This window comes from Mustela nivalis (assembly GCF_964662115.1).
Source record: "Mustela nivalis genome assembly, chromosome: 10".
Lineage (NCBI taxonomy): Eukaryota > Metazoa > Chordata > Mammalia > Carnivora > Mustelidae > Mustela > Mustela nivalis.
Genome location: NC_139029.1, coordinates 40,573,065 through 40,598,719, shown reverse-complemented (window position 1 = coordinate 40,598,719; position 25,655 = coordinate 40,573,065). Strand labels below are relative to the sequence as shown.

The following is a 25,655-nucleotide window of genomic DNA, read 5'->3' as shown; positions in this document are numbered from 1 at the left end:
TAAATAATGTGCCTTTAAACAGAAACATAAAACAAGAAATGTTATGTATTGATAGGTTGACAAAACCAGAGGATTGCAGAAGTCTAACCCTGTATTTCTCCTATGAGCAATGGCTTAGTATTCACTAATTTAATGTTCACAGCAACTTTTAGAACATAACTACTACAGAAAGAGAAAGCTGTGTGTGTGTGTGTATAAAGAGGTGCCTTCCTGCCCTAAGGGTCTGTGATAAGAGCCTCTTACAAATCTCTGTGGCATAAAGCATCAGAACAGCTGGAAGTTCACTCCCTCTAGGAAACCTGTAATTGTTCCTATGACCGTTCATTCAGCAGAAACTCCTTGGCTGAGGAGCCATTGGGCAGGAGGGGAAACCAGGGTAGCTATAAGGAAGGACAAAAGGAAGAACTTGTGGCAAATGAAGGTGTTCTGAAGCTGAACATGCTGCCTTTGCGGGGGCTGAGTCCCCTGTCTCTGGGGGAAGGGACGTGTTCAAACTGATGCTGGCCGGTGTCAGGGATACTGCAGGAGATAGCCTTATACCAGGAGGGAAATTGAACCAAATGGACCTCAAGTTCACAGGTTATTTTCACTATTTCAAAAAGCGTTATAGAAGTTATGTGGATTATACCCACCATACCACCTCCAATAAAAATTGCCATAGGTTCAAAACATCCACATCTGGACCCCATTTCCTACTGAATCAGAGCCTCTGGGAGAAAAGCCTAGGCATCAATATTTAGAAAGATTCTTCCAGGTGATTCTAAGCCCTCACTGCATTAGGTAAAGAACTACTTAGCTAGGACTAGGTCAATTTAGTAAAATCCCCAGCTGCTCAGAGAATCTCCCCCTTTCCTGCCTATCCCTAGCCTAAAGCAGGGCACTGAAGAAGCTTTTACTAAGTGTGAAGTTCTTTCCTGAAACTCGGATTAGCCAATAAAGACAGCAATGTGACTGGGCGATAAGCCAGGGTCACCAATCCAATAGAACAAGTGACAAGGTCCAGATTAATTATTATGGAACAAATGCTCGCTGTCCACTGGACGTTGGTTTCAAAGCAGAAGTCCAAAACACCGGACTGTGAGCCCGCCCGCCCGCCTCAGGGTCAGGAGGCTGACCTGCTTTAGAGCTGGAGGTCGGGTCACTCCCGAGGCTCTTTATAGAAGCTGACGCCCTGCTGTGTAGCAGCGGCCCAACACAGGAACTCCTGCGTGTTGGGCCCCAAAGGCAGCGGGAAGGGAGGCATTCCCGTCAATATAAACCTCCACAGCAAGTGCAGACAAAGGCCATCAAGCTCCTTCAGGGCTACCTCGTTCAACAACGACAACAGTATACCCTTTACTACTTCAGTTTGCATCTCCCCAAGCGCCTGCGCACCAAGACACTAATGTCCCCCAGTCGCCAACAACCCCGCCGCGGATTGAACCTAGAGATCAGAGGAGTTCCTGAGCGCCGTGGTGACGTCACGCCCTTTGGGGGCGGGATCAGCCCGCAAGGCTCCACCGCCACTGGTCCGCAACACGGCAGTAACCAGGGGAACTGCAAACACTGTAGGGTCTGCTTCCGGTTCGAGCACCCGAAACCCCGCCTCTAGGGATGGACGTGGCTCGGGCGGTTATTCTCCTGTCCCTCTTGAGGTTCCCTTGGACGGAATCCTATGCTAGGGAGCCTGAGCTACCCCTGCCAGACCCAGGGTGGTCTCTGGTCGGGAGCCTTACTGGTCCGGGACGGGAAGAAGAGGCTAGGGGGAGTGGTCAGTGGTTTGGCCACTGTGCAGAGCAGAGCTGTCTGTGTTGGTGTGTGTAGGAACCTGGTGCATGCGGGGGGAGGGGGGCGCTCAGAAAAGGTTTAAAGTGGAAAGGAGATGGGCGCCTGGGTGGCTCAGTGGGTTAAAGCCTCTGCCTTCGGCTCAGATCATGATCCCAGGATCCTGGGATCAAGCCCCACATCGGACTCTGCTCAGCAGGGAGCCTGCTTCCCTTACTCTCTCTGCTTGCCTCTCTGCCTACTTATGATCTATCTGTGAAATAAATAAATAAAATCTTTTTTAAAAAAGTGGAAAGGAGAGCTAGAAATCTGAAGGGGGGGGGTCTTGTGTGTTCATCGGATGTGGAACTGTGAAATCTGGGAGTTGGTAGGGGGTAAGCTGTCATCCTGGGGAGTGCGGGTGTCAGCTGTTGGGAAAACGGAGTTGATAAGGTAGGTGGGGAAGAAGAGAGCATGCTCTCTTTCTGAGCTTGGATGTTAATAATTAGTACTCTTCAGGCCCAGGAACCCTGTAAGCGCGGTGAAGCAACACCTGGTTAGGTTTCTTAACAGCCCTTTGAGGTCAGTGGTGTTACCCTGTTTTGCAAATGAAAAAACTGAAGCTCAAAGAAGTTAACTTGCCCCAAATCAAAAAGCCGGCAAGTGGTAGAGTGAGAAAGAAACCCAGACTCTTGTCTCTGTGGCTAAATTACAGAGTTTGAGATTTGAAGTGGGTTTCAGAGGTCCTTCATTCCAGACGCTGCAAATAAAAGTATCTGCAAATATCTGGGTTGGATCGGCAGTACCTGAAAATCAATTCCCCTTTTGAAGGGAAAGCTCACTCCGCTCCAACTGATTTTTTTTCCTGAGACACTTCTCTAAAACCATGACAGCCAATCAGTTTGACAACCAGATGGCCAGAAGCCTCCTGTGGGCCACTATTTAGGGTTCCCTGAATCTAATCATAGAATTGACCATTGAAAACAAAAAATAGGCTGCTGTGATTTCATTTTGAAGATAGGAGGACTAATGTCTAGACAGACTGTTAGGGTCTGTGCTAGAATCCAGATCATTTTTTTCATTTCACCACTGTCCCAGAAATTTGCTCCTTGTATCCACTTAATATAGTGTGGGAAAATTTTTGTTTAATTAAACAGTCTGAAAGGTACTTTAAAAAATGTCTTTGCCTTCTGTACTTCAGAGGTACTATTAAATGTCAGTTGCAGTTTGCCTTGTGGAAAGATCATTTCCAATGTAATATTGCTACAGAACAACAGTTCTCAAATATTTATCTCAGGACACCTTTATTCTCTCTTTTTAAAATTTGACAGAGGGAGAGAGCACAAGCAGGGGGAGTAGCAGATAGAGGGAGAGGGAGAAAAAGCCTGCCCCCACCTCCCAAGCCGGGGTTGGGGGCGTGGCAGATGCAGGACTGGATCCGAGGACCAGGGGATCATGACCTGAGCTGAAGGCAGTCCCATAACCAACAGAGTTACCCAGGTGCCTCAGGACACCTGTATGCTTTTACCTCAGAGTTTTGTGTATATTATATCTATGATATTTACCATATCAGAAATTAAAGGTAAGAAAATCTTTTTTTCTTTTATAAAGATTTTATTTATTGACAGGCAGAGATCACAAGTAGGCAGAGAGGCAGGCAGAGAGAGAGGGGGAAGCAGGCTCCCTGCTGAGCAGAGAGCCCGATTCGGGGCTCGATTCCAGGGCCCTGGGACCATGACCCTAGCCAAAGGCAGAGGCTTTAACTCTCTGAGCCACCCAGGCGCCCCAAAGCTGAGAAAATCTTAAAACATTCACTTACCAGTTATTTAAAAATAAAAGTAAACTTGGGGGGCCTGGGTGCTCAGTTAGTTAAGCATCCAGTTCTTGGTCATGATCTCATGGGTTTTGAGATCCAGCCCCATGTTGGGCTCCATGCTCAGCAGAGAGTCTGCTTAAGATTCCTACCTTCTTGGGGCGCCTAGGTGGCTCAGTGGGTTAAAGCCTCTGCTTTTGGCTCAAGATACTGTTGTATCTTTTGTGTATATGAAGACAGTCTGGTCTAACACAGATTTTAATTGCCTTTTCAAATAACTGTGGACATTCTTTTTTGATACTATACCAAAAACTTAGTGAGTGGTAGTTTCTTGAAAGGAATGTACAGTGTGACTTCTGAAACCATATTGGTGAACTTTTGTACTGTTACATTAAAATCCATTGGTTTATCTTGCTCTTTGTTCTGATATTTTACCCATGTATAATTTTATTACATTAAGCATTGGTCATTTGGAAAACGTTGGCTCACTGCGTTAAGCAAATCTTCCAAATGTTGACATTTCAAATTTCATAATGTAATATCAAGTAGAATGTCATTGTACAATATCAAGAAAATCACATTTGTTAATATCATCAACTATCTCATTTTTTAGAAAAAAGTTTAAGCTACTAAACTTAAGGTAGTAGAAACAAGTTTTCATTTGGCCAAAAAGTACTGTCAGTTGTTTTGTTGAAGGGAAAGACTCACCTTTTTTTTGTTGCTGTTGTTGTTTTGTTGAAGGAACAGACTCACCATTTTTTTTTACATATTTGAGAAAATGTTTGTGAAACACCCGAGTCTGAATAACTGTAGTTTGTTAGCTGTTCATTCAAGTGAAAATGGCATTCTATAACCTATGTGGCTAGCTCAGCTGGTAACTCAAACAGGCACACAGGTTTTTTCTGGGATCAACTATTATACTTTGGCTTATAGCAGAAGTGCTTGATGTGTACTTCCCATTTTGTCACACAGAATATTAAAAATATATGTACTCATGAGATGAAATTGAATAAAATTAATTTTTACTATTTCATAAGAAAAAAAAATAGATGTCCATGGAAGTAGAGAGGGACTAGTAAGATAATAAAAGTTGCTGTTGGGGCGCTTCGGTGGCTCAGTGGGTTAAAGCCTCTGCCTTCGGCTCAGGTCATGATCCCAGGGTCCTGGGATCGAGCTCTGCATCGGGCTCTCTGCTCTGCATGAAGCCTGCTTCCTCCTCTCTCTCTGCCTGCCTCTCTGCCTACTTGTGATCTCTGTCTAATAAATAAATAAAATCTTTAAAAAATAATAATAATAAAGAGTTGCTGTTAATGCTGAAAAGATTGGGAAAGAACATTTCCCTTTTCAGTGTGGAGGACTAAATAATCGAAAAATTCTGCCAAGGCACCTGGGAGTTGATTGAGCCACTGGCTCTTGGTTTTGGCTTGTGTCATGATCCCAGGGTCCTGAAATTGAGCACCATGTTGGGCTCCATGCTCAATGGGGAGTCTGCTTGAGGATTCTCTCTCCATTTCCCTCTTGCCCCCAACACCCCACTCACACACACTCTCTCTCTCTCAAATAAATCTTTAAAAAAAACTTTTCCTGGGCGCCTGGGTGGCTCAGTGGGTTAAGCCACTGCCTTTGGCTCAGGTCATGATCTCAGGGTCCTGGGATCGAGTCCTGCATCGGGTTCTCTGCTCAGCAGGGAGCCTGCTTACTCCTCTCTCTCTCTCTCTCTGCCTACTTGTGATCTCTCTCTGTCAAATAAATAAATAAAATATTAAAAAAAAAAAAAAAAAGCTTTTCCTGCCAAGAAACACCCAGAAATGCTGGATAAAATGCAATAAACATTCTTTTAAATGCATACAGTATGGAGGAGGAGTGTTTTTTCTTTTAATTTTACACTCATCTGTACTGTTTGAATGTACTTTGTGTATTATTTTTTTAAGACTATTTGAGAGAGAGAGAGTGAGCGAGTGGGAGCATGAGATCGGGGGAGAGGCAGAGGGAGAAACAGACTCACCACTGAGCAGGGAGTCAGACATGGGGCTTGATCCCAGGACCCCAGGACCCTGAGATCATGACCTGAGCCAAAGACAGACAGATGCTCAATGCACCGAGCTACCCAGGTGCCCCTGTGTATTTTATTTTTATTTTTGCTATATCATGTCTTTTATTTTTGTCAGTGTGTTCTGTTTTCACTTTAATTATTTTTGGGGTAGATAATACTCAACACATGAATTAAGATTCAAAAGTATGAAAGGTCAAACTGTCAAAATTCTCCCTCCTACCCCTATTTCCAGTTTCCCAGTTCCTCTCCCCATCCTAGAAATCTTTTATGTAACTACAACCAAATACATATATGCACACTTGAGTAATGTTATTCCCCTGTATAATACAAACTTTAGCTTTCTTTACATGCTATTTCACATCTTGAATTTTTCATAAAATAGATTTTTTAGATTATATCAGTGCATAAAAAGTTGCTTTTTTTTTTTTTTTTCATAATTCCTAGTGTTCAGTTTATGGATGTACCATCCTTTATTTAACCACCTGTTGGTGGATATTAGGATGGTTTTCAGTGGCACCTGAGTGGCTCAGTCAGTTAAGCATCTGCCTTCGGCTGGGTCCTAGGATGGAGCCCCACATAGGGCTCCTTGCTCAGCAGGGAGCCTGCTTCTCCTTCTCTCTCTCTCTCTCTCTCTCTGCCATTCCTCCTTGTGTTCTCTGTCTCTGTCAAATAAATAAATAAAATCTTTAAATATATATATATATATATGTCCTCTCTTCGTGAGTCTATAATTGACAGTTCTTTCTGTAACTGATTTCCGGTGGTATGGCACCAGAGCTCCCCCAACCCCTGCTTCTTGCCTCCTGACTGCATTTTATTATTTTCTTTTATTAATTTTCTTTTACTTATTTTCTTTTCTTTTAAGAATTTATTTATTTATTTGACACGGAGAAAGAGAGAGACAGTGAGAAAGGGATACAAGCAGGGGGAGTGAGAGAGGGAGAATCAGGCCTCCCACTGAGCAGGGAGCCTGAATCAGAGCTCCATCCCAGGAGCTCAGATCATGATCTGAGCCAAAGGCAACACTTAATGACTGAGCCTTCTAGGTGCCCCTGACTGCATTTTGGTAAGGTTTCTCTTTATTAATTTCTATAACTGGCATATATATATATATATATATATATATATATTCTTAGCCTTTTATTTTTATTTATTTTTATTATGCTCAATTAGCCAACATATAGACATCATTATGTCTTGTTGTTTGTTTAAGATTTTATTTATTTATTTGACAGAGACAGAGAAGGAATACAGCAGGGAAAGTGGGAGAGGGAGAAGCAGGCTTCCTGCTGAGCAGGGAGCCGGATGTGGGGCTCAATCCCATGACCTGAGCCAAAGGCAGGTGCTTAAAGACTGAGCTACCCAGGTGCCCCAATTTTCTTTTCTTTTCTTTTTTAAGATTTTATTTATTTGACAGAGAGATCATAAGTAGGCAGAGAGGCAGGCAGAAAGAGAGAGGGCAGCATGCTCCCCACTAGCAGAGAGCCCCATGTGAGGCTCGATCCCAGGACCCTGAGATTATGACCTGAGCGGAAGGGAGAGGCTTAACCCACTGAGCCACTCAGGCGCCCCAGGTGGTATATTTTAATATCCTTCAAGAAATCCAGTAGGGGGGCGCCTGGGTGGCTCAGTGGGTTAAAGCCTCTGCCTTCGGCTCAGGTCATGATCCCAGGGTCCTGGGATCGAGCCCCGCATCAGGCTCTCTGCTCCGCAGGGAGCCTGCTTCCTCCTCTCTCTGCCTGCCTCTCTGCCTACTTGTGATCTCTCTCTCTGTCAAATAAATAAATAAAAACTTAAAAAAAAAAAAATCCAGTAGGTCAGCAGCTCAGCGGATGAGGAAACCTCATTACCCAGAACTCTTGCTTTTCTCCAATGGGTTTTGGTTTCAAAACAACCCCTCCCAACTTCTCCACAAAATTCCCTCTCTCTCTGTTGGAGTAACCTATGATTGTTTCCCGTGGCTTGTTTGTACGAAATTGCAATTCTCCGTTATTCCCAAATAAACTTGTTTTTACTGGTTAAAAACAAAACAAAACAAAAACAAAAAACTTATTTTTAAGGTCAACACTGCCAAAAGAATTTACTGCTTCTTTCAGCCAATACCTGGAAACAACCCCCATTCCCGCCACCCAACCCTCCACCCCCAATCTGTGGGAGCCCAAGGCTGGATAAGCCTCCATTATCTAACACAGACAGGTTTCACGTGGCCAAACAAACACCTTCCATGATTTTACAATTTTTCACTTCCCGGACTCTCTTATGCAGGCCCGGTTCACCCACCTCCATATTCTCTCCTTCTCCCTTCAAAACTTTCAGTCACCTCTGTACAAACAGAAGTTTAAGTCCAGTTCACACAGGACAGTCCCTTTTGCTGTAGTGTATTATCTATTAATGAGTAAAACCTGTTCTCACTTTAACTAGCCTCCCCCTGTATCTTTGACAGTAGTCATTATTATGATCCCGGATTTACTGATTAAAACACTGACCCTTAAGAGGTTGGCATCCTTGCCCCAAATCACGCAGCGGAGCTGGGTGGGCTTCACCTAGCCAGGGTTCCAAGTCTCCAAAACGCAAGCGGCGTGGAGAACCGCTCTGGGCTGTGCGCCCCTAGGTGGAGCAGTTGCGAAAACCAGGGACACAGCGGCGAGCTCTCTCCGGCGTGGACGGAGTAGTGGACGGGCTCTTGGCACCTTCCCAGCCTGCGCCCAGATGCTGCGCGCCCTGACCAGCGCCCTGCGCCTTCCAGGCCCCTGGAGATCCCTTCGCACCCGGGGCTGCGCCTCCCATGGAGCTACTGGGGACCCGGAGATCCAAGTGCGCGCCCTCACCGGCCCCGACCAAGGTAAGGGCGCTGTCGCGGGAAGCGCCGAGGCGGCGCGGGAGCGAGGGCCAGGGGGCCCACGACAGCGGAAAGACACCAGTAAGCGGAAGGCGGGACGCTCACTGCGTTTGACGATTTGATTCCCAGCTGCGGTTTCCCAGTCAAGGCTCCCCAAGCCTTTCCGAAGCCTGGGGAGGTGGGTGACCACCCTGCTAGCCGCCCCGACCCTAACTTAGGTCACCTAGGTCCCTTCAGTCCCCCATTCGGGAGCTGGGGGCTTTAAAGGAGGGGAAGGCAACTCGCTCAAGGATAGTACGAGGCACCCACCGCCAGCACCAGTACCACCGCTTCCACCCCCAGTAACTTTAATTAAAAGGCTCTAACCCTCCGGGCCGAGTCCTGGCTGGGTTCCAGAGGGGCGAGGCAGCCGAGCCAATCCGCCAGTGGGGCGGACCAAGGAGGATGAGAGCAGAGCAGAGAAGGGGCGGGAGCTGGGCTTGTTGCCCTGCGCTCTCTCCAGGCCCACGCTGGCTGACGTTTGTGCCTTTTTGAGTCAGAAAGTTGCCGCTGATCCCTGGTGACATGGTTTGGAGACTATGGCCAGGAAAGAATTCTTGGTAGGAATTGGGAAAGGTGGTTTTGTTAAAGCACAGGGACAGGACCTCTGGGCAGAAAGAGAATCCAGGGGTTTTGAGTGATTAAGTTCTAGAATATACCTGAGGTTTTGTGGAGTGAGGTCTGGAGCCAAGGACCAAGAAAGAATTCTTGAGACATCTTTGGTGCAAAATGGTGGTATATTAAGGCATGGGGACAGGACCCATGGGAAGGAAAAGCTGCTGCCCCTGGGTTGTGAGGGGTGGCAGGTTATGTACCATGGGGGTGGGGGAAGTAAGGAAAAGGGAGGTTTTGATAGAACTTTCATATGCTAAAGAGGACCTACAAGATACCAGATACCAAAGGCCTAGCCATTGCCAAGGTCATTCTGCCCCCCCCCCCTTTTTTTTTAGCAAGCCATTAAGACAGTTGGGAGATTCCTAAGAATGTCACATATGTCCCACCTAGGAGTGGTGGGTGGGAGAAAGCTGCTGGGTGTCAGCTTTTGCTTTGTCCTCTGCCAGCCTTCTGTTCCCTCATCATTCCCACCTGAACAATTTTGACCCTGAAATCTTTAAGGTGGAAGGTGGAAGGTCTTAGCTTCTGTAACATCTTCCCGCTGAACAGGAGCGTAGAGTTGTCCCTACCTACTCAGGTCAACACTGGTCAGTTGGGGACTTTATAGGGGAGTTAGGAAAGTCTGAGGCAGCTGAATCCAGGGGAGACAGCTCAGGTGATCTTCCCAAGTGGAAAGGATCATCTGTGGAAGTTATGGCAGTGAAGGAGTCGACGCCAGGTGAGGAGACATGGGAGAAACAGCAAAACATGATTAATGTAGCAAAAAGAAAATGAAGCTCAAATTAAGTTTTTTACTAGTTAACAAAAAGCCCTTTTCCAGTCCAGGAGTTTAATCAATCATTAAAGGAGAGAGGGACTGTTTAAAGTGCTAACTTGAGTATGTCAGAACCCAAGAAATATTTTGTGATAATCTGGAACATAACCATAGTATTTTGTTTTTGCGATAATATAAGGGCCTGCTTAGCCAGAGTGATTCCATTTTGGTTAAACAGTGATTTTGTTGTTTATGCAGTAAAACTTAAACTGACCCTGCCCACCCCCTCCGGAGGAACTTACTTAGAAGCAAGTCTGGGGGGCGCCTGGGTGGCTCAGTGGATTGAGCCGCTGCCTTCGGCTCGGGTCATGATCTCAGTGTCCTGGGATCGAGCCCCGCATCGGGCTCTTTGCTCAGCGGGAGCCTGCTTCCTCCTCTCTCTCTGCCTGACTCTCCGCCTACTTGTGATCTTTCTCTCTGTCAAATAAATTAATAAAATCTTAAAAAAAAAAAAAAGCAAGTCTGGGAAACCAGTAAAATATGGTCAACCAGCCCCTGATAACAGAGCCCAAATACAAGGATGGGTCAGGTCAGGTAGTGATAACAGAACCCAAATACAAGCACGGTCAGGTCAGGTGGAGACAACAAAGTCCAGAATGCAAGGACGAGTCAGGCCGGGTGGAGACGATCTCATTGGCCAGACTCAACCACATGGCCTTTGCTCTACAAAAGCTAGTCTGTGAAGCTGGGGGTCATCGATCTCTCTGTAAGAGATGGCGCTGACCAGTCGGTTTGATTCTTGGTGCTGGCGCGAAATAAAGCTTTGCTTGACCTTTGCTTTGTATCAGTCTTGCTCCTTTGATCACGGACCCCATCAATAGCACAACTTCTACTTTGTGTAGCAGTTAAAACATTCAATACCATTCTATTTGGTAAAGCTGCTTTACATATTTGTATCACCATAACATTTTAATAGAGAAATGCTACTTTGAGGGGCATTTAGGACTGACCATGTACTTTGTAAGAGCTTCCATGTGCCAAATGACCAGTTCCAAAGGGGGAACAAAAGTGGATGTTAGTTGGTCATATCAATGAGACAAAACAAGTTTACCACTGTTTTAAGTTTGGAAGGTTGGCCAAGTTGGTAATGGCTTTAATAATGCATCCGTGATTCTAAGCAAAACCCAGGGAACAGTGGCCATATAACTAACCACTGGGTTCTGTTAGGAGACAAGTCCTCCAATTTTGGGTTTCTGTAACTACAGTCAAGATATCAAGGGCTGGGGCGCCTGGGTGGTTAAAGCCTCTGCCTTCGGCTCAGGTCATGATCCCAGGGTTCTGGGATCGAGCCCTGCATCAGGCTGTCTGTTCCACGGAGAGCCTGCTTCCTCCTCTCTCTCTCTGCCTGCCTCTCTGCCTACTTGTGATCTTTCTCTCTGTCAAATAAATAAATAAAATCTTTAAAAAAAAAACTGAAAACCTTTAAAAAAAGAAATAACCTCTGAACAGTTTTGCTCTATAGAGAAGTACAAGGGTCATAGGGTAACGAGGCTTAAAATTTGACAAGTTCTGATGGGGTCCATTATCAAAGGAGGGAGACTGATACAAAGCGAAGGTCAAGCAAAGCTTTATTTCATGCCAGTATCGAGAATCAAACAGACTGGTCAGGACTGTCTCTTACGGAAAGAGTGACGACCCCCAGCCTCACAGACTAGCTTTTATAGAGCAAAGGCCATGTGGTTGAGCCTGGCCAATGAGATTGTAATACACAGAGAAAGTTGCATAGTCATGCTAGGTCACACATGGGTGGCCAATGGAATTACAATTTACCCTATAGTAGCTGTTTGAACTAGCCTATCTATCACTCTGGTCAGAACTGGTGCCCTAGTTTGGCACCCAAAAGGCGGGGTTTACATTCTTTGGTGGTTAGGGAGGTAGTATGTGTGCTTTACTGATTGGATGTCTCCACCTGGCCTGACTTATCCCTGCATTCTGGGCTCTGTTATCTCCACCTGACCTGACCCATCCTTGTATTTGGGCTCTGTTATCAGGGACTGGTCGACCATATTTTACTGGTTTCCCAGACTTGCTTTTAAGTAAGTTCCCCTGGGGGTGGCGGGCAGGGTCAGTTTAAGTTTTACTGCATAAACAACAAAATCACTGTTTAACCGAGATGAAGTCACTCTGGCTAAGTATCCCCCTTTTCTTTGGAGATTAGTCAAATCCTTGACTTTTCAGCCAGTTCTATGTCCTCTTTTCTACAAATGACATTAGGGCATTTATAATGCAGGGGCCAAAAAGTAACATTTAACAATAGGAGCAACAATGAACTCAATGAACTCATTGTTTTTTGAGTCTTAGCTTTAGTCCTCAATCAGTGGGGTCCATCGGCAGCAGCATCCATCTCTGGGGGACGTCCTCGTCCTTGGCTCGTTTGATGTGACATGCGTGAATCCAGGCCCTGATGACTTCTACTTTTATTGCTGTGAGCGTGGTCAGGATGACAGTAAACAGTCCCTTCCAGCGAGGCTCTAAGTTTCCCACTTGGTGGCGGCGTATTCAAACCAAGTCCCCCAGTTGGTAAGGATGTGGTTCCACCTCCATCTCCATCTCAGTGTGGGCAGTTTGGATCCCTTCATGGCCTCTTTTTAGGACAGACTGTAATGCCCACAGTGACCTTGGCCATCTGCAGTGCCTTGGTGAGTGCAATCAGCTCCACTTTTTGCACCTAGGTTCTGTGTGGCAGGGCTGCCGTCCAGAGTTCCTGCTCAGGAGAAACCACCGCAGCCCCCGCATACCTCTTTCCATCAACCATGTAGCTACTCCCATCTGTGAACAGAGTCATCTCCACATCCGGGAGGGAAGTGTCTCTGAGACCCAGCTTTATTCCTGTGACCTGGATTAGGACCTCCCTGCTGTTGTGTGGGTGGTCAGCCAGCTCCTCTGGCAGCAATGTGTCTGGATTTAGCACCGCCAGGGGCTGGAAAGTCACTTTTGGTTTGTTGAGGAGGAGGGTTTGATACCCTGTCACTTGGGCATTTGTCATCCACCGGTGGTCAAGATGAGATTTTGACCCAAAGTCAATTTACTTGCATCCTTGACCAGGAGGGCTGTGGCAGCAATTATGCGGAGGCAAGGGGGGAACCTGGCCACTACTGGGTCTAATTTTTGTTAAGATAGGCTACTGGTCTTTGCCAAGGCCCCAGAGTCTAAGTCAAAACTCCTTTGGCCACCCCTGCCTTTTCATCCACATACAAGTGGAAGGGCCTGGTAACATCTGGGATGGCCAGTGTTGAGGCACTCAGTAAGGCTGTTTGTAATTCCCAAAATGCTTCTGCCTCAGCTGTCCACTCTACCATAATGAGTCCTCCCTTAGTCAGTTTGTAGAGAGGTTGGGCAATCTCCACAAACCGCGGTATCCACAGCCTACAGTGGCCCACCATCCCAAGAAACTCCCTCACTTGTCGGGGTGTGGTGGGGAAGGGGTATCGGGTGGTCACCTGTTTCCTGGACTTAGACATTGAATGCACTCCCTCGTGGACATCAAAGCCTAAATAATTAGCGTGGCTCTGACAAAGCTGTGCTTTCTTTGCTGATACCCAATACCCTTTTTCCTGCAGAGTCTGTAAGAGAGCTCTCGTCCCCCGCAAGCATGACTCATAGTCCTCAGCGGCTATCAGCAAGTCATCATCATACTGTAACAGAATGACTCCTGGGTTGGAGGTTCTGTACTCATGCAAATCCTCATGTAGCACCTTGTCGAAGATAGTGGGTGAATTCTTGAATCCTTGGGGAAGTCTTGTCCAGGTGAGCTGGCCTTGGAACCCTTCCTGTGGGTCAGACCACTCAAAATCAAAAAGGGGCTGAGATTCCCTTGCTAAAGGTATGGAGAAAAATGCATCCTTGTGATGTAAGATGGTATACACAGTTCTTTTGGGGCCCAGGAAGGAGAGTAGGGTATGGGGTTAGGCATCATCGGGTGGATATCTTCAACCCATTTATTAACTTCCCGCAAGTCCTAAATGGGTTGGTATTCCCCAGTTTCTGCCTTTTTGACAGGCAGCAAAGGTGCATCATTAAAACATAATTTTTTTCTCTAAAATAACCCTCATTTCCAGAGATAGCGAAATCAGGACTAATGTATTTGAAAAACAAGTCCAGTTTTAACAAACTTGGCCTAATTATTTACATAAGATGAGCAAGAACAGTGAGTGATCATATAGATCTTTAAGAATCTGCTTTGCTGGAACTTCTTATAAGGAATCCCTAGGTTGAACTTTTAGTAGCCTCTCCAGGCCAGAAGCCAAGCCACATACTTGCCATCAGACATGCCTGCAATACCTGTCGATTTGGGCAGATTCCTCTTCCTGAGGTCCCAAAAGTATCCTGAGGTTTCTGCACCTGCCAGGAAGTGACATTCTTTACTCATGTAGTGAGGCTGCTGGGAACTCTGTAGGCAGGGTACCAGGCCAACAGTCCAAGGGGCTTTATGGTTCCAGGTTTCATAAAGTCAACCTTAGTTCCTAAAAGCTGTTTGGTCATATCTGAGTCTATGTATGTCTTTCTCAAATATGACATTCCACTCCAAGTCTTGGTAAAATTACTAATGGTGTCCCGTTACAAGAACAGATTCTTACTGAACTTATGCAAATAACTGATTGCCATGGAAGAATACTTACTGAGACCATTTGAGTTTCAGAGAGTTCAGATAGAAGAGTTGAATGCTTTGATTTGTTTACAAATTAGTATTTTTACATTTCTGTAAGTCACAGATAACTTAAGTAAAATTTTCCTTAGTGTGGAAGAGCAAACATTAGAGAACCAGCAGTGTTTTAACTATCATCTTTTAGTTAATTTAACCCCATGTTACTAATTCTGGTTTAGTTTGAATGCAGCTTTAGTTCTGGAAATTCTTACCCATTTCAGTTTTAGGATTTTTAATATAGAGAATACCTGTTTTTGTCCTTAAAGTCCTTTATATGAATGTCCTTTAAGGTGAAACTCATTTTACAAGAGAATTAAAAAAAACTCAGAAATGGACATTGTTAATGATCTGAGATTTCACTATGATACTGTAGACAAAGAAACTCAGTTATTCTGAGACCCACTGACACATAACACTTCAGTAATTACAGTATCAAGTGATGAGCTATCAAACATTAAAACTGGGGTGCCTGGGTGGCTCAGTGGTTTAAAGCCTCTGCCTTCGGCTCGGGTCATGAGCCCACGGTCCTTGGATTGAGCCCCGCATAGGGCTCTCTGCTCAGCAGGGAGCCTGCTTCCCCCTCTCTCTCTGCCTGCCTCTCTGCCTACTTGTGATCTCTGCCTATCAAATAAATAAATAAAATCTTAAAAATATATATATAAAAGGGATGCCTGGGTGGCTCAGTTGGTTAAGCAGCTGCCTTCGGCTCAGGTCATGATCCCAGCGTCCTGGGATCGAGTCCCATATCGGGCTCCTTGCTCAGCAGGAAGCCTGCTTCTCTCTTTGCCTCTGCCTGCCACTCTGTCTGCCTGTGCTCACTCTCTCTGACCAAAAAAAAAAAATCTATATATAGATATAAATATAATATTTTATATTATTAAATATAAATATAAATATCTATATATAGATATATCTATATATTTTTTATATCTATATCTATATATAAAATTTAAAACTTTAGGAAATGCATAGAATCTCTAGAATAGTTATAGCATTTACTCAAATGTAACCCAAGGTTTATTATTTGTTTAGCAGTACTTCCTGAGTAACTTAGCATACCAAGGAAAATTCTAATGAGTTAAAGAGATTTCATTTACAATTTAAATCTTGTCAACATCTGCTAAAGTCGCATAAAATTTTAAAGCACTTGCCTAAATATAATTAGGGATGATAAAGACCTGATACAGGCAAAATGTGGGAAATGGTTTTTCTGGGCAGGCAAAGAGGAAACAACTATTTACATTTTCTTCCTAACAGCAGATTAATTTAAGAAAACTGTCTTTTTGAATGGAGACCATTTTAATCTTATACCAGTATACCTTTAAAACCCATTCATTTCAATCTTAGTCTGTTCTGACCACACCTAAAACTTTTTTTCTGAAGGTTTCCCTTCACAAACCTTTTACTTTCTTTTATATTTATATTTTGTCCCAAGCCACTTCTTTTCAAACCATCTCATTTAGAACAAAATTACCTTTTATCTTTAACAAAATGCATTCCCATTCCATATCTTTCTTAAGTATCTATTTTTCCACATACAGAATTGTTTCCCATATTTCCATTAGTCTTAGTTACAGTTAGAATTTTGTACTCTTAGAAACACCTTAGTCTCTAGTCAGTTAAGTATTAACAACTTGTGAACTGTTGCAACAGAATTTTCAGATGGCAAATTTATAAATCAGTTAAGCACAAAACATGTTTACCAACAGATTTAAATATTCTTAGTTTCTTTGCAGTAAGTCAAAAGCATTTACTTGACTTAGTATTTTATCCTATTTGAAAGACCTAGATGTCCAACGAATTTAATTCCATTTGTCATCCAAGCAAAACTTTAACTTTCAGGTTACCAAAAACTTTGAAAGCTATATTAACAATTACCCATGAAAACTCTGAGACAATGAACCATCAGTTTAGTCATCTTTTTGCTAACAACCCAGCAGAGGTAACATGAGGTTATTTGACCTTCAGTAAACCTTGACAGAATAAAAGTTTCACACTTACTGCTGTAACTTTGAAGACAGGTCTATCTTAATTAAACCAACAAACGTAACTTAATTTAAATACTGATTTATGTTCCACCAGGGCCCACCCCATTTTCAGTATTTACCTAAGACACGGGTGGGGAAATCTGAAGTTGGGGGTGTTAGGTCCGGGGTGCTCTTCTTGCTCCTTAGTAGTGAAGAGAGAAGGAGCCTTGGTGCATGGTCTGGAGGCCAGTCTTGCAGGCCGCACCACGATGGTGCAGAAACGGGAGAAGGGGGAGACAGAAGAAACAAAGTGCTGCCAAGAGGCAGAGAAAGGATTCCTGGTTTTAGAGCTCATCAGCCCCAACAGAGAAGTGCACGCTGTGTTTTCCCGCCAAAAAGGGGGGAGAGGTTAAGCAGTCCATGACCGGCCAGAGAAGAGAGCGAATTTCCCTGAAACAAAGGAGTTTGGGCAGCTGCTTGGGAATATTCCTTAAAATCTTTGCCTTGAGTTAGACTAACCCCAATTGGCTCCAGTTAAAGCCATTAACACAGGAAATGAGTGAGGGAGAAGCCCCCACATCTATTAGGAGGGACAGAGAGAAAGTCAGAGTCCCCTTTGCTAGGGATGGCCTGTGTATCCTCCAGCAACCTGGGTTTACAAGAAGGCTTCTTTACATAATTATCATCCAGCATGTCTGGAGGGAGTTTACTAGCTGACTCATTTGGGCAAACACATTCTGCAAAAGGCCTTTAGGTCGGGGTCCTGGTGTAGAGCATTGAAGGCCTAGCTATGAGCAATGAAGGTACCCTAGGTCCATTTGCCATGTTTCCTGCAGAGGAGATCTAACTGATAGATCCCACTGAGGCCATGCAGTGTGACAGGAGCTCTGTCCTTTCCTAAGTTTTGCAATCCAAATTATTTCCAGTGGGTTAAAAGGCACTCTAAGGTAGAGTCCTTGGAAACTGAAGAAGCCTACTGAGGCCATGCTCCCAGTAAAGAAGGTCCATTACCAAATCCCTCCTGACTCCTGGGTGGTGTCCCACGCAGGATTATGTCAGAGGTTCCTGTGTGTCAAAATCGACCTGAGGCCTCCCTCAAGACATCGCTATTGATCACGATCCTGCCTTACCCAGGAAGGCGTTCCTGCACGTAAAAGGCCCTGGAGGGGTGCCGGCACCCCTACCCTTCTCCATTGCATCCTAGGTTGCCAACGGGTGCCTGGTGAATGGACCAAAATACTGTGCCATGCTATGTTATCTTCTGTCCTGAAGATTGCATACTGTTTTGCCATTTTAACCCATGGAAATACTAGAAAAGTGAGGCGCTGAGTGGCTCAGTGGGTTAAAAGCCTCTGCCTTTGGCTCAAGTTACTATCTCGGGGTCCTGGGATGGAGCCCTGCGTCGGGCTCTCTGCTCAGCGGGGAGCCTGCTTCCTCCTCTCTCTCTGCCTACTTGTGATCTCTGTCTGTCAAATAAATAAAAATAAAAAAATCTTAAAAAAAAAAAAAGAAATACTAGACAAGTTTGTCAAGAGGAAATTACCCAATTTCATAGCTTTAAGTAGTTTGTAGAAGACACTGACGAGAAACAGTAAAGATTGAAATCCATCATGGTCCATGTGACATTCCAACACATGTGGTCCTTACAGCAAACTTACCTAGGAAATGGTCCCTGGTTGCATTTAATTCAATCAGGTACTGGTTTTGACCGGCTCCCAGTGGTGGTCCTGCAGCCAGAAATGGCTAGGCCAGGGATATGGAGGGGATCACATTAGACCAATCAAGAGGAAATCTCACACAGGATTCTTAAGATTGGCAGCCATCCTGGTGACTTAGGTGGCTGTCCCGAGCCCAAGACAAGACCACTTGGTTTAAGAACAGGAACAGAGAGAGGGCATCAAGTTTCTGAGTCTTACTACCATTCCGGCCAGGGTACTGACTTCCAGCCAAAACGCAGACATTCTCCTCCCTGTAGAATAGCCACAGGTTAGAGGATTCCAGCCTGAGCAATCGACTTGCAAGTGTTCCAGTAAGACCACACTCCTTGAAAAGCCCCTGAAATGAGACTAAAGGAAGAGGAGAGAATTTTGCACTGAAGCTCAGAGTCCAAATGTAAAGACTCACACCCCCACGTTCGGCCACCAAATGATGAAATTCTAGTATATATGTGAGGTTTGGTGGAGGGAGGTCCAGAGTCAAGGACTAAGAAAGAATTCTTGAGACATCTTTGGTGCAAAATGGTGGTATATTAAGGCATGGGGATAGCACCTGTGGGCAGGAAGAGCTGCTGCCCCTGGGTTGTGAGGGGTGGGTAGTTATATATCATGGGAGTGGGGGAAGTAAGGAAAAGGGAGGTATACTAAAGAGGACCTACATGATACCAGATACCAGAGTCCTTGCCATTGCCAAGGTTGTTCTGCCCTTTTTAGCAAGCTATTAAGATAGCTGGGAGATTCCTAAAGAATGTCACATATGTCCCTCCCAGGAGTGGGGGTGGGAGAAGGTTGCTGGGTGTCAGCTTTTGCTTTGTCCTCAGCCAGCCTTCTGTTTCCTCATCATGAAGAGGGACTGATTATGTAAGATTTTCTATCCTCTGGACAGGTGGGTAATGTTAGGGCTCCAGGAAGTTGAGTCTATAGGTTTTTGGAGATTGCTTTTTTTCTTATGAATCATTAAAGCAGTTGCAAATGGATCAAGACTGGAGTCCTGCTGGAAGCTGATCTCTAGCAGTTAACCTTTTGTTTTTCCCCTTTCCTTTGTTCTGGGGCAGCCAGGTGTGCCTGAGGAATGTCGCACTTGTTCTAGCTGGGTGCAGGGCAGAGGCAGGTGTCACAAAGCAGCTTGTGCTTTGCCCTCAGCCTACCTTCTCCCTCATCAACTGGCAGAGAACATTTTCGATTGCACCTGTTGTGTTGTTTTTGCATGGGTGAGAGGAGACCAAAGTGCGTTCAGTGGGGTTACTCACGGGCCTCATTTACCATCAGGGCAAAACCAGTTCTGTTTTGGCTTTACTTTCTCCCCAATCCCAAGCCCTCTCCCTAAATTTGTTGTAACTTGGTTTGTGTTTTAATTTACGTAGTTCTTTTTTTTTTTTTTTTAAGATTTTATTTATTAATTTGACAGAGAGAAATCACAAGTAGACAGAGAGGCAGGCAGAGAGAGGGAAGCAGGCTACCCGCTGAGCAGAGAGCCTGATGATCGAGCCTTGGCTCGATCCCAAGACCCTGAGATCATGACCTGAGCCGAAGGCAGCAGCTTAATCCACTGAGCCACCCAGGCGCCCTAATTTACGTAGTTCTAATGTACATAGATGGTGGTGTACTGTATACATCTTGTGTTTATTCCTTCGTCTTCCCCCTGCCTGATTCAAAGGTTTTTGTTTTGTTTTGTTTGTTTGACAATGTAGAGAAGTTTATTAAGTGAAGATACAGAAAAACCTCTCAAGAATGAGAGGGGTCCCCACCAGGGGTTGTCAACCAGGGCCATTAGGGTTGGTCTTTTATAGAAAGCTAACCAGGGAACTTAAATCCTCTTAACTTAACCAATCCTCTTGACTTACTCCTTTTTTAGGGGCGGTCATTCTTTGTTGGTCACAGGTTGTTACCATAAAGACACCCACCCCCACGCCTAGGGCAGGGTGGTCCGATTTGTCCCCTTATTTCTGGTTTCCCCACACCTCCACCTTTTGGGGATTTCTGAGAGCCTGATCACTTAGCTCCCTATCTCTCCATACATAGCTCCCCTGTCCCTTCCTCATTCCGCCCCCTGGAACAGTAACTCTAACTGCCCTACGGAATGGGACGATGACCGCTCTGGCTGCTTCCTGCTGAAATAAGGCAGAGTGGGCTGTATGGCAGTTAGAATCTATCCAAGGGTCCATCCAGGTGCTTATGGTATGACTCCAGGGGGTCATGATGAGCAGCAAACAGTGCAGGGAACCCTCCTACACTGTTGGTGGGAATGCAAGCTGATTCTAAGTTGTTGTTGTTTTTAAGATCTTATTTATTTATTTGAAAGAGAGAGCGCCAGAGAGCACAAGCAGGCAGAGGGAAAAGCAGGTTCCCTGTTGAGCAGAGAGCCAGATGTGGGGCTTGATCCCGAACCCTGAGATCATAACCTGAGCCAAAGGCAGAGGCTTAACCCACTGAGCCACCCAGGCTCTCCAGATCACTATCTCTTTGATAATCAGTGACCTGAAACAAGGATTTGTGCCTCAACTTTACAAAACAATCACTTGTCAAATTAAGGCTCACTTGCAATTGACAGAATGTTTTATCCCCCAAACATCCCCAAGGATTGGCAGATTAAGCCTCTGCCCTTGCTAGAGGGCAAGTAGAAGGCTGGAGAAAGGCCATGAGAAGGGAACTACTGAGAAAAGGTGGAGGAGGCAGGAGGAGGGTGAGGCTCACAGAGGAGAATCCATTCCCCTCCAGCCCATTTTAGTGTCATTTGATGTTTGCATTAGAAGGCAGGGCTTCTGCTCCTGCTCCTACAGAAGATGATGGCACCACAGCATTCTGCACTTCTTTACCTGTTGCCCTTGAAAATAGGATTAGTTGGGGCGCCTGGGTGGCTCAGTCCTCAAGCATCTGCCTTTTGGCTCAGGTCGTGGTCCCAGCGTCCTGAGATCCAGTCCCACATCGGGCTCCCTGCTCAGTGGGAAGCCTGCTTCTCCCTTTCCCATTCCTCCTGCTTGTGTCCCCTCTCTGACTGTGTCTCTCTCTGTCAAATAAATAAATAAAATCTTTAAAAAAAGAAAAGAAAATGGGATTAGATTTTTAACCACTCTTGGCTCTTCTTATGACTTGACTCAATTCCTTAGCTGGGTGCTTCTCTCTTCGAGCCGGGGGTTCATCTTACACCGTCCCACTTCTGTTTTGTCCCCTTGAATTCTCTTTCCTCTCTGCTGATATAAGTCCTTCTGCAATTACTCCTCCCCCTCCCATTATCCCTTTACTTTCCATGTATCTGGACTGGGCTCTCTCATAGGCTGTTTGTTAGCTCTGTGGAAGTAAGGATTGCCAGCTGAGTCTGGCTGTTAATATAAGGCACATTCACTTCTTCTCTGGGGCTCAGTTTCCCCTTCTATATAGTATGGGGTTGTAAAACCACTTGGTCCCTAATACCTTGCAGTGTTTTCTTTTTTAAATGATTTTATCTGGGGCGCCTGGGTGGCTCAGTGGGTTAAGCCTCTGCCTTCCGCCCTGGTCATGATCCCAGGGTCCTGGGATTGAGCCCCACATCAGACTCTCTGCTCAGCGGGAAGCCTGCTTTCCCCACCCTCTCTGCCTGCTTGTGATCTCTGTCTGTCAAATAAATAAATAAAATCTTTGGGGCGCCTGGGTGGCTCAGTGGATTAAGCCGCTGCCTTCGGCTCAGGTCATGATCTCAGGGTCCTGGGATCGAGTCCCATATCGGGCTCTCTGCTCAGCAGGGAGCCTGCTTCCTCCTCTCTCTCTGCCTGCCTCTCTGCCTACTTGTGATCTCTGTCTGTCAAATAAATAAATAAAATCTTTAAAAATAAATAAATAAAATCTTTAAAAAAATAAATGATTTATTTATTTGCGAGAGAGAGAACGCACACGCGTGCACACAAGCAGGGGGTAGGGGCAGAGGGAGAGGGAGAAGCAGACTCCCCACTGAGCAGGAAGCCCAACGTGGGGCTCCATCCCAGGTCCCTGAGACCTGAGCAGAAGTTAGATGCTTAGCTGACTGAACCACCCTGGTACCCCTTACAGTGTGCTTTCTATTGACTCTTCCAGGGAGCAAGAATTTTCTGTCCTCTTCAAGGTCTTTCTGGCTGGACTAAGAATCAAATTGACGTGAAATAGATTAACAGGAGAAAATCAAATTTAATTCTGTATGTACAGGAAATTCATACAGACATGGAAATTCCAAAAACGGGCAAAATGAGATACATAAGTCACTCTGAACTAAGGAGAAGAGAGTAGGGGTCTGGAACTTCAGAGGGAAGGAATACAATTCACAAAAAAGATGAAAAGGAATAAATGTTTGCTAAACAAATGTTTGCTGGGCCACCCAGAAACAATGGGACATAGAGGACTTTGATCAAACAGGCCATAGAATGCCTGGGTGACACAGTCGGTTAAGGGGTTAAACTTCTGAGTCTTGGTTGCTGCTCAGGCTCAGCAGTCAGCAAGTATGCTTAACGTCTTTCTCTCTCTCCCTTTGTCCCTTACCTTCTACTTGCTCTCTTGAGTTCTCTTCTCTCTCAAATAAATAAACCTTTTTTTGAAAATATTTTATTTATTTATTTGAGAGAGTGAGAGAGTGAGCATAAGTTGGGGGAAGGAGCAGAGAAAGAGGGAGAAGCAGACTCCCCACTGAGCAGGGACCCGGACTTTGGGCTCCATCCCAGGATCCCAGGACTATGACCTGAGCCAAAGGCAGTCCGTTTAACCGACTGAGCCATCCAGGTGCCCCTCAAGTAAATAAATCTTAAACAAGGCATCTGGGTGGCTCAGGGGTTTAAAGCCTCTGCCTTCCACTCAGGTCATGGTGCCAGGGTCCTGGGATGGAGCCCCGCATCAGGCTCTCTGCTCCGCAGAGAGCGGAGCAGGGAGCCTGCTTCCTCTCCTCTCTCTGCCTGCCTCTCTGCCTACTTGCGATCTTTCTCTCTCTGTCAAATAAATAAATAAAATCTTTTTAAAATAAATCAATAAATAAATCTTAAACAACAATAACAAATCAGGTCTTGCTAAGTTCCCTCCAGTCTACCATACATAGTTCATAGTAGTTATTTATGGTGATAACGCCCTTCCTGGATCAGATCCTGTATCTAAATTCTTTTTGGGCAGTTGTTGGGGAGGGGGAGGTAAAGAGCTCTTCCTGAATTTGCTGGGTTTGACTGTTTTTTAACTCAAATAATCTTCATGCCAAAGTGACCCAAAGCAGCCTGCTCTTGGTCCCTGCCACTCCCCCCTATATTCCCTGACCTGAGATGGAGGCCATCCAGTTAGAAGTGAGCTAAGGTCAGCTGCTAAGGAAATTATTAACCAGTGGCTTATGGGTTTGGTAAGATCGGAGATGGTGTGATACAGATCTACTGCACTGCAGAGGGCAATGCTCTCGGTATCAGAACTCAACAAAAAGCTTCAGGACCATAGCTGAGTTCTCTCTTATTTCTCCAGGATTTGACATGTAGGAGTACAAACTGAATGAAAGCCAAAGACACCCTGTCTGGCTCCTCATAGCACCCAGCTTGAAGTTCTTTCCTTCTCTTGAATCCTGGAATTTTCCCTAGCATCTATGCCTTTTTCCTGTTACTATACCCATAAACTCTGGATAAGCACTTATGGGCATCATCTTTTTTTTTTTTTTTTTTTTTTTTAGATTTTTAGATTTTATTTTTAAATACTCTGTACACCCAGCATAGGGTTTGAACTTACAACTCCAAGATTAAGTAAGAGTCACATGCTCTAGCAACTGAGCTAGCTAGGTGGCCCAAGCATTATAGCCTTAAATCCTCTAACAACCTTTTTATAATTTCTTTTTATGGATCAGGAAATTGAAGGCCTGAAGAGTAAACCAACTTGCCCAAGGTCAATGGCTAAGCTGTGACTTGAGCCAAGCACCCTATTTGTCTTCTAAAGAAGAAGATAAAGATGGAGAGAAGGGATAGAGATGAAATATGGGAGACATCCAGCCAGTAAGAAAGGAGACAGAACAGGAAAGTGAAGAAGAGAAAGTTTCTATCAATCTCAAGATGTCGTGACTGTGTTAGTTTTCTATTGCCACATAACAAATTACCTCAAGCTTTACAATAACTTTAAGCTTTACAATAACTCAAGCTTTAAAATAACACACATTTATTGTCTTATAGCTTCTGGAGGTCAGAAGTTCAAGCATAATTGGGCAGGGTTCTCTGCTTCAGGGATTTACTGAGTTGCAATCCCGGGAGTTGGCCAGGGCTGTGGTCTCATTGTAGGCTTGACTAAGGAGAGATCTACTTCCAAGCTGGGGGCTGCCTCTAGTTGCTTGCCACATGACCCTCTCTATAGGCCCACTAGTTTGGCTAGTGTGCCCTAGCAAGAGAGAGTCTTATGTATGCATTGTAGCCTAATGATGGAACTAACACCTCATCACCAGTGCCATATAATTAAACCGCAGTCTTGGAAGTGACATTTTATGATCTTAGCTGCATTCTTTTGGTTAGAAGCAATTCACAGGCCTTGCCCACACTCCAGGGAAAGAGATTATTGAGGCCATGAAGATTGGGCCCAGTCTAGGTTCTATCTGCCACAAAGACCTTGGATTGCTATACTCCACGAAGACCTTGGACTGCTATACTCCAGTGTGGTTTTTCTTTATCTACTAGAGTTTTTCTTCCTTAAAGTTGTAGCATTTTCTCTCCTGGAGCTCTAGAGCTGGAGAAGACCTTGGGCGCATCTGTGGGACTTCCAGAGGCCTGCTGGGCTCAAAGAACTTTTTGAAGGTTTCCAAGGAGGCCAAGGAGGCCACCTAATATGAAATGTTATGGTTTTCTGTCCTGAACCACAGTTCTCTAACTCCTGGCTGGAAACTCTGTCCCTTGAGAGCCCTGAAACTTTCATTTTTCCTTCCCGTGTTACAGGTCAACTCACACTGAGAAAGCCATCTTAATCAATAGGGCTTGCTCCACAGACAAGGCTAAGAACCCTGGAATGAAATAATGAGAGGACTTTGAAGGCTAAAGGATAGGTAAACATGAGAGGGAAAACAGCCAAGAAGGTATAAGAGTATTTGAGCCCATGCCCAGAGCTGGGCTCTCTTCTCTACAACTGGCCCAGATTGTGGGGGTGGGTTGAAGCTAGAGTAGGAAGCAATGGCCAGATTGGGGAAAGGGGGCATCTTTTGGGTGATATTAAGGAATTTGACTTAATTTTGGTGAGAAGGGAAAGGGAGGGACGTGATTGGATTTGGGTTAGAAAGAGGATTTGGACCCAAATGAGGGAATCACTGTGGAGACGGAAGAAGAGCAAGACTGAAGGCAAGAGGGCCAGTTGGGCAACTCATGTAGTAGAGGAGAGAGCCCATATCAGGTTACTGGCTGCAGGGAGGGTATCAGCTGAAAGGTCTGAGATCTGTTTAAGAGGTTGAATTGTTCAGCGAGACTGAGTAAATTGCA

The 25,655-nt window shown here is 45.1% G+C and overlaps 1 protein-coding gene across 4 annotated transcripts in view; it reads left to right on the top strand.

The window, feature by feature from the left end:
• The first annotated feature begins 8,126 nt into the window (after positions 1-8,126).
• ECHDC2 (enoyl-CoA hydratase domain containing 2) overlaps positions 8,127-25,655 on the top strand; it is a 31,056-nt gene continuing 13,527 nt past the window's right edge. Inside the window, exon 1 of one of the 4 annotated variants that reach the window (XM_082688462.1) lies at positions 8,127-8,451. In XM_082688462.1, coding sequence (XP_082544588.1) covers positions 8,319-8,451 — 133 coding nt within the window. In that variant the 5' untranslated portion in view covers positions 8,127-8,318. The remainder of the gene's footprint in view (positions 8,452-25,655) is intronic. The other 3 variants (XM_082688463.1, XM_082688460.1, XM_082688461.1) reach the window with 3 other exon arrangements.